The following is a 10000-nucleotide window of genomic DNA, read 5'->3' as shown; positions in this document are numbered from 1 at the left end:
ATGATGAAAATGAGGATAATAATGATAATAGCAATAATAATAGTGATAAAGATCATGCTAATGGTAAAAATAATAGTGATAATGATAATAATTAAAATTATAATAACAATATCGAAAAGAAATGTCACAATAAAAAAAAAATAATAACATTAATAAATATAACTATAACAACAATAACAATGGTAATGACAAAGATTGTTACAATAGATAAAGAACAGAAAAATTGAAACCGAAAATAATGATTGTAATTATGATAATGATGATAATAATAGTACTAATAACAGCAGAAATAAAAATAATGATAAAATCATGATAGTTATGATGTTAATAATATTGGAAATTATGTAATAATGATGGGAATAATGATAATAAGGAAAAAGATGAAGATGATAATAACAATAATATTGATAATTATGATAATAACATAATGGAGATAATGTTGATAATAACATTGATAATGATAATAACAGTGATAATGATAATTATATAAAAGATAATAATGATAACGATAGTGGTAACGATAATGATAATCACATTAAAAGAATTATAACGATTCAAATTAAGATTGACAGATATCTGTAATTCTTGGTAACATGTATGGAACATGATGTATAAACACTGTATTTAACCCTACCATCCGATACTATTAGTTCCACCCAAGATACGTTGGTAGGGTATCGAAACATGGCTCGAACGCCCAGGTATTCAGACAAGGTACCAAAAAACTCATTTTTTTTCTGCACCTCTCTGCTCACATGAATTTATTTATATAGAGTGCATGTTGACCTGTTCTATGAATCTATGTAAGTAACAGGTCCAAATAATAAATGTGAAAATTATCAGCGGTGTGAGAGTAACTTTGGATTTGAATAAAGACTGCCATACAAATAGGCACGATAATCATTGATAACTCAATAACTCGATAAAAAAAAATAACGAAAATAAATAAAATTTATGTAAATTTATTTTGTGAATTACTGAATAAAAGTGTACATAGGGTTAAAATGAAATGGGAACTAAGATATACATGATTTTGCTTTGTGACACGGAAATTATGCTAGATTTTTTTTATTTCCCTTTCAAATCTTGCGGCATCTTAAGTTACTACCCTTGCCACAGCACCCAGTTCGAGAAGCACTGATTAAGACCACGAATCATACGAGGTGTGCCGAACATGGAAGCATTCAGCAATATTTCGATCATACATCAAAACGTTCAGGTATCTTGTTTACCAGACCATACTAGAATGGTCAGATATATTGGCAGCAATGACAGTTGCCGTCAGTCATGGTCAGTTATGATTTTCGAAGAATAAATACTATCGCAGATAATTCTTTGTTAATCTATAAGGTCGGTGATTTTAATTTCATGAAGGGATCGGTGACAGATCTCCACTGACCAAAGTAGTGCACCCAACTAAGCCACTTTGTTACAAATTATTGTCTTCGTCGCATTCTGATTTAACATGGTATGACAATTGTGTACTGTGTGTTCCACGCAAACGGATATACTTGTCCACAAGCCTGTCAGGGCACGATATACAACTTCCAGATTTTCGCCCCATTTTGGTACATGACACTGACAAGGAAAGCAATTTCTTTGCAGTATTTTATCTAAATGTCATGGAGGATTCGGTTTATATTTATTGTTATCATTCTAAATACTCATATAATTCTAGTTACCATCATAGTAGAAAAGAGTGAGTAACAGGTTCTACGTAAAAAGATGTTACCAAATTTGTACTTTCATTATGTTTTTACTCATATCTAAGGTATTGTCATCGCTTCAAGGGCAGGGACAGGCCGTTCCTTCATTACAACAGAGAGAGAGAGAGAGAGAGAGAAAAGACGTGTTTAGATACTTCTTTTGAGATAAGTTGATTGTCGGAGATATGAGTTGCCAAGACAGTAGGTGTGAATAGCGCACAACTTTTAGAAAAAAAAACGTCTAGTGGGTATGATACTAATGACCGCATTATTGAGAAAACAGAAGCTTGATTAGCCTACTCACCCCTTCCCGTGTTATGGTTGACCTACCCGAAGAAGATCCCGCTCTCTTATTCAGTTGCAATTTCTTAATTGTGATGTGATTTGTTTGTTGGAGGAAAGGAAAAGACGTTGCTTTTAAGAATACCAAGAAATGGTATTTTCTTCGAAGTAGTGAACAAATTGTTCTTTTTGAACTGAAATATGAAATGAAAATGAAAACGCGAGATAAATTGATGGTTCATATCTCGATGTAAGATATTCAGTGTTTTTTAACAAGTTGATTGAAAATCAATAAGTAAATTTTACGTAATATATTCGAAGTTGGCATATCATTTTAATCATCGATAATATCCGGAAGTAACAATCACTGAAAGCTTTTTAGGTATCACGATTTGATCCTACCTTTGACAGAGAGAAAAACATAATATATGATCATTATATATCTGTTTAATTACTAGTTGAGTGATTTTTTTTTTTTTTTTAATAATACGGCCATTATGATCAGCCCTAATTATGCAACGAATGAGACAGAAGGACACGCCAATAATACCCATTAGCATCCAATATGAGTGCAATATTTGGCTATGGTAATTGTTAAAATTTAAAACAGGCTTTAAGCCAAGAGCAGTTGTTCCCAAAGTCCATTCAAGTTACGTAGCCCTTGAAGCTTTACATCAACTTCTTGTGAAAATAAGTAGTGTTCCTGTGAAGAGATTGTTTCCTCAAAGTTGGCAGAAAAGCAGTGATTCTGGAGCCGCAACGTAAATTAAGAATGGAAAAGCGAAACATGGGGGTTAGTTATACCCCCAGACAACATAATCAAATACACTTTAATGGTAATGATACTAATGTTGACTATAATAGTAGTGATGATGATAATAACTGATAATAATGTTAATTATAATGATAATAACAACAATGACAATAATGATAATGGTACTACTACTAATAACTCCATTATGAATCTTGATTTTTTTAAAAAACAACAACAAACATTATCCCGTACTTACAAAATAGAAAGATAGAACTAAAACAAAGGAAGTATAATTAACAATGATAACAATATTAGCAATGATAGTAATTATAATAGTAATAGTAATGCTAACGATAATAATACTAGTAATAATCTATCCCATGATTTCCTAGAGATGGACCTAGCAGAGACCTGGTGCCATTCTATGCCAGTATTTTAGCTGTTATTCTTTTTACGGTAATTCAGACACTTTCCAAGGAGCGGACAAGAGCCGAACAGCCCTTCCGAAAGAGCCACAGAGTGCCGACTACTGGTCTAGACTTTGAAAGGTATATATTAAGAGATATACGTCAGTGATATGAATGATGTTGTTTATGGAAGTTTATCAATACCATGATCATTAATAATTATTTCCATTATTACCTTTATTGTTATTGTGATGTTTATCAGCATTGTCATTATTACTAAAGCACAGTAATTATCAACATATTCATTATCATCACGTTTGGTGTCATTATCATTATCATATTTATTATCATTATTATTATCGTTATTATTAGTGCTATAATAATAATTATTAATATTAATATATTATTATCATTTTTATTATTATCATTATTATTATCGTTATTATTAATGCTATGATAATAATTGTTAATATCAATATATTATTATTATCATTTTTATCATTATCATTATCATTATCATCATTACCCCTATTATTATCATTATTGTTGATGTTATCATTACCACTATTATTATTATTATTATTATTATTATTATTGTCGTTATTATCATTGCCATTACTACTATGATTATCATAATTCTTAATACAATTATTATTATCATCATCATTATAATCATTATCATCATCATTGTTGTTATTACTGTAATTTCTCTCCTTAGAAAAATACATTATTATGAGTTTTGAATTTATTATTACCGTAATTATTGCAATTATGATAATGCTGATGATGGGGATGATGCTAATTAAGATGATTATGATGATAAAGATAACAGTAACAATAATGATAATAATGAGGATGATAATGATAATGGTAATAAGAATGATAATGATATGAATGATAATAATGATGAAAACAATGATACTAATTATAATTACAGCGATGGTAATGATGATAATAATAGTAATAATGATAATGGTAATTGATATGATAATGATTTTTAAGGATAATAGTAATCAATATGATAATCATGATAATGATAACAATATGGAATGTAATAATGATAATAATAAGGATAAAAATAATTGTTATTATCATTATGATCATGATCATTATTTCATCACTGCTATCGTTATCAATATTGTTATTCCCATTATCATTACTTTTACTAACTCGTTTATTGTCATTGTAATCCATATCTGTTTCAATGACAAAAATACTCATATTTCCATTATTTTCATTATCATCATTATCAATATTATTGTTGGTTTTATTCTTATCATCTTGTTGGTTTTATTCTTATTATAATTTTCTTAATATTGGTGTTTTAAAATTATTCAGCACCATCATCATCATCACCGTTATCACGATTATCAGACCCTGACACGTGGAGCATCCAGCCTGATAACATTGAATTATCACATAGGTGTTATAGGTGAGATGAATGCATACCTGTTTTATAACGTACTGAAAGCTACAACCGTGGACTAACGTTTAAAGATTTAGAGTATCAAGAAATTAGTGGGTCTTTTTCGCACCTAGGGAAAAGCGCCGTCGAAACATTTTTTCTTTTTTTTCTTTATGATATTCAGTCAGAAACTAGGCAGGTGTTTCATGCAGCAAGTGTCCAGCTTTAACGAATGTGTGATGTGTCAGCCATTATTTTTCTTTCTATTTAGAGTATGAGTCACTGCTCCTAATTACATGTATGATTATATTTTGAAGATAATTGATATATATTGCTCTCCTGTTGAAATCATGTGTATTTTCTACAGCCAGTTTATCTCCCCGATTTGAAATATTTCCCAGTGTGCTTTGCGGAATGAAATCAATATTTAGGATTCCGAAGACTTCATTTATGAATTATTGCTTATGTTTCTTCTTCTTTCTTCTTTATGGGGTTTCAAACATACATGAAGGCTTATTGAACAGTACTAAACCCTATCATTGCAACCTTGATGTAGTATATTTGGCACTTTTTCATACATTTATTCATATAAGACAATAAAGAGCCTTAAAGAAAGTGTTACATAATCGAAATAGATAATTCGTAATTCACCGCTAACTGAATTAGTATAATAAACCAAAAAGAATAAAACATGTTGCTTAAGATAGAAAGAAAACTCCACTACACAAGCCGGATTTAAAACCTCTCACCTGCATTGCGGACAGGAAGAAGCAATTTTATCGGTGAAAAAAACAACGAAATTCACATACAGTGGGAGACGACAAGTATCTTTAGCGACATATTCTAGGCAAGTATATGATTTTCTTGTCAATTCCTATGAAAAAGATACTGATACTTTTCGAATTGGGCGTGAAATAATGCCACAGATTTTGAGTACTATTCGATCGAGGGAGAATGACATATGTTTTGATATATTGCATTGTTTCCATGTTTCTTTTCTATTTTGTATAAGGAACTTTGCTTTTAAATGATAAAAACTCAACGAAAACCCGCCGCGACATTCAAAATGGGACTCTACACTCGTTATATTGCAAGTGGAGAGTCCAAAAGTCTTGTCCGGTACCCGATTGAGCCCTTGCCAGGTTGGACACTTGGCACGGCGCTTGACATACACTCTGAGAATACTTGAAAATCATGTGCACTTGAAATTGGTGTCGTTTCAGTTTGCATGCATGTTGTTTTCATGCAGAAGAGTGTATGGAATTGATTATTCGACAAAATCCAAGGTACAGTTTCTGAATGCCATGATAGTGGTATCAGTGGATTCCTCTTGCCTTCTACTCTTCATATATAGTCAAATGTACCCCCTAAGCCCCTCTTTATTCCTCACAATCTGGGCCTGATAGCAGGAGAGAGCAGGAAGTAGATCAGGGGAATAAATCACATAAAATTCAATAATTTATACTAATATGTACTATAGATGCCTAATAGGGGTGCTACACCCCTATTCCTGGAAACGGTCATATTATCCATGTTTTTGTCCAATGCTGTATGGTTATATTTCGAAAGACTGCTTTTTTTTAACTAATTATATATAGCAAAGACTTTTTCTCTCTAAAAAAAAAATTGAGTTAAGTAGCATGACGTGCTCTGAAAAGGGGGGTCTAGGTGGGAAAGTCCTTCCCTTGGCAAGGCTAACCTCAAAACAGGGTAGCGTTAAGTTATGTAATTGGGTTTTGGATTTTGCAGACTATAATTGCCCTGATAACGGCACAGGCACAAAATCAAAATTGAATTTCTGTGTGCCATGGTAACAGTGACCCTCTGTATTCTGTGAGAAATAAGTTTAAGATGTTTTTATTCCAGGCTGCGTATGGTTCGCAGGAAGTGTAGATGGAGTTTTCAGGTTATTTTTGGTAATTATTCGTGTGACTTACCCAAGATTAATGTGTTTTAGCCTACAATTTTCCTGATCTACTTCATGCTTGCCGCCTTCTCACGTGGCATGGCATCTTGCCATCCGTTGCCAAGGCCATTTAAATCATGGGATGGTATATATGCCACTTGGAGGAATGACATTGATGCCAAGGCAGGCATGTATGTCACTCGGAGATAACTTTTAACCCGTTCACGCCGCGGCAGTTCTGGCTTTGCACAGCTGCAATACCAGGGTTTTTAAACACATAAGCCTAACGCCTCGAGATTCTCGGACGCACAAGCCATGAGCCTGGGCTGCCCACTAGCTCATCCTGAGCACCAGCCTTGCCCTCATATCTCGTCCCCGGCGTCTGACGCAAAAACCACATGTCAACTGGCGCGAATGGGTTAAATTGATGGGCCAGCCATATGGAAGGAGGGTATCATGTTGCTTTTTATTCAGGATTAGTTTTTGTATGTTGAAGACAATTGTGTGTTTGCTGTATTGGTTCTGGTGCATGATACACATTGACAATGTGGGATAGGGAACCAGTCCAAGCTGAAAGCCAGACAAAGCCGTAACAAGATATTCATTACACCTGGAAAACCAGCGAAGCCATTAGATGTCACATCATCTGGCGTTAAAAGGGTTAAATAGGAATAAGTGGCTTATGCCATTAGTTTAAGATGCTGTCTAAAACTTGGGGATACTATGTAATTTGAGTAGGATTAATGGTAACAAGACATATGGTGAGGCACAAACCTTTTATCAGTGTTAGATAAGTTAAAAGAAAAGTCAGATCACTATATCAGGAATAGAATACAAAAGGGAGAACATATGTTATAGGTATTATTATTTGCATATTATTTCACCCCCACAACAACTACAAGGACAGTGATGACAGCACCAGTACTTTTATTGAGACGTCTTTAGCAGGACTGTTGGCCTAGATATAAGAGCCCCTCCTGCCCATGAGGCATGGGTTATTATTGTAATCGTTAAGATTTATATTATTATTAATATTGATATTATCATTATTTTTTTCATTATCATTTTTGTCATTATCATTGACATTATTGGCAGCCCCAGCAGCTGACTTTTTTTTTTTTTTTTGCCATTATTAGCATAATTACTAGACATATTAGTAATATCAGTGTTTACTATTATCTTACTAATGACATTATATGCCCAACAGATAACATACAAAAATGAATGAAACTTCATACAAGTTAGCTGAACGCTTGGTCCCTTCGACCTACCTTCACCAGGCGTCAGAGAGTAGAACTGCGCGGGAGAAGCTGATCAGGATTCTCATGGAACAGGTGCTGTGGTATAGTGTAGGAAATGAGAATAATATGGAATTGCCCCCTGTGGTTTAGGAGAGTGTAGAAATATCTTTCTGTGGGGTTAGATTACTTTTATACTGCATTTCTCCTTTTGTTGAAGCTACAAGCCATTTATTCCTCCAGTTGTCATGATTTCACTTTGTTAATATATCATATATAGACTCATATTTCATACCCCAGGTTTAGAAAATAATAGAAAACACACACATTGATAGATGCTCAGCCCACACTGAAGATCTTAAGATGTGGCCTGTCTCAGAAGGGTTGATTAATCATTTTTGTTTGTTTATTAGATGAAAATTGGTTATCTATATTCAAGTTTAACTCATTATATACCAACCTTTTAACTCATTTTATTTTGTCCATTGCAATCTTGTCATAACTTCCTTAATTTTTTCATATTTTCATTGATTCCTTTTATTACTTCTTGTTCTTTTATAAATACATATAACTTGACATATTAAGTTGTTTGATGGTGACTTCTGTGTAGAGATGAAACCCCTAACTTTTATAATTAATCTTTCACTCTGCTTTTGCTGAATAGCTGAAAAGTCTATATCCTAAAGATTTTCTCCTGCAGAACAAATGTCCGGAGGAAGGCTGGGATGATGCCACCATTGAGCTCTTCTTGAATGACTTAGCTCTCATGGACAGCAATAATTTTCCCCATAACTGTGGAGTTGGGGAACGTGAAGCGAGAATATATTCAGGTTGGTTTTTATTCTTTTTCTGGCAGATGTTTTTTATCATCATTCAAGATTATTCAAATACAGTTTGAATACTAATGTATACATTAGCTACTTATTAGATGTGGAAAATATAGTGAGACACCATTTAACTTTACGAGAACACAAATATGATTTTGAGATTTTACTTTTTCCCCCTCTTTTTTTTCTCTCTCAAACACTATCCAAGGATGAAATATAGTTGCTCTCAACCAAATGAATGATATAACTAAATACTTCATTTAATTAAAATTATTCATAAATTGTGTCTAAGTTAAATCAGGTTATTCATGAATCCTCTCTTGCATTTGGTTGTTACAGGCTTGGTATCAAAACGTCACTACCGTCTTGGTCATGGTATTGGGCGCTCAGGAGACATTGCAGAGGTTCAGCCTAAAGCTGCAGGCTCAAGTCTCTTGAATAAACTTACAAATTGTATGGTGTTAGATGTTATCAGAGCTACAGGTACAGTATACATTTATATACAGTAGATCCTTTTTTAGCCTGTTGATGTTATGAGTTCATGTATACATGCACTGTTTACCATATTAACTTGTTAACAATGGAGCAGTTTGAGCTCTGCCTGGACAAAACGCATGGGTCTTTTGAAGTGCATAGGCCTAACACTTTTTTTTTCTTCTTCAATAGATGGCTTCACAAAGATTTAGTTAATTATGAAATTTATGCAACCTCAACTGCTCACCACCTCATTCTTTGAATTTTCATTTGTATTGCTATTATTTTTTTTATTGTTATTAACCCATTGTGTATAGGTGTCATGACACATGTAGGCACCGATTAGGCCTAAAAGACAGGTGTCAATGCGTACATGACGCAACATCAGGATCTGCTTACAATTGAAGCACGCACATAGTCATGAAGTATTATGGTTGTAACGATGCTAGCTCTAGAGCTACAGGGGTTCCAAAGTCAGCCTAAACTCGCATTTTATGATGGATTTATGGAAAATATTGTTTGGGCTAGTCTGCGCTACCCAGAGGGAGGAGAAAACCCTTTCCCCGTCCCTCTAAATTTCAGCCGGTGCTGCTTGTGACGTAGACCGCCTGCCTTGACAACCAATTAGTTCATTAGGTACCCTGTCAGCAATTGGTTAAGAGTCTGATAATATTATTATTTATATTAACAATGTCCATAAAAATAATATTATCAATAGAAATTAAAAGAATAAAAAATAAAAGAAAAGAATGAGGTAAACAGCTGAGGTCAAGTAGGCCTAGTAAATGTGACTCTAGATGCCAACTTTCTATCTAAAAAAAAGCTAAAACATGACATGCAGCATCAGCATCTGCCCAGATCTGACTTTTTTCAGTTTTTTGGCAGGTCAAACTTTTTGCTCAGGATGATAAAAACTTATTGTCCTGATTTTTATTAGCTAGATCTTTCTTCTTCTTTATCCTCTTTATCTTTCTTTATATTGTGGGAAACTTTCTGAGGAT

General features: G+C 33.4%; 1 protein-coding gene across 2 annotated transcripts in view; it reads left to right on the top strand.

Annotated features, from left to right (window-relative positions):
* Positions 1-5280: 5280 nt before the first annotated feature.
* Positions 5281-10000, top strand: part of SecS (Sec synthetase) — a 20230-nt gene continuing 15510 nt past the window's right edge. For both annotated transcript variants that reach the window (XM_043032968.2, XM_043032967.2), the window contains exons 1-4: positions 5281-5401; positions 7668-7794; positions 8399-8528; positions 8865-9008. In XM_043032968.2, coding sequence (XP_042888902.1) covers positions 7681-7794; positions 8399-8528; positions 8865-9008 — 388 coding nt within the window. In that variant the 5' untranslated portion in view covers positions 5281-5401; positions 7668-7680. The remainder of the gene's footprint in view (positions 5402-7667; positions 7795-8398; positions 8529-8864; positions 9009-10000) is intronic.

The sequence above is a fragment of the Penaeus japonicus genome, unplaced genomic scaffold (genome assembly GCF_977035675.1).
Source record: "Penaeus japonicus unplaced genomic scaffold, GWHDUDI00000001_assembly GWHDUDI00000002, whole genome shotgun sequence".
Lineage (NCBI taxonomy): Eukaryota > Metazoa > Arthropoda > Malacostraca > Decapoda > Penaeidae > Penaeus > Penaeus japonicus.
This window is presented reverse-complemented; position numbering and strand designations above follow the sequence as displayed.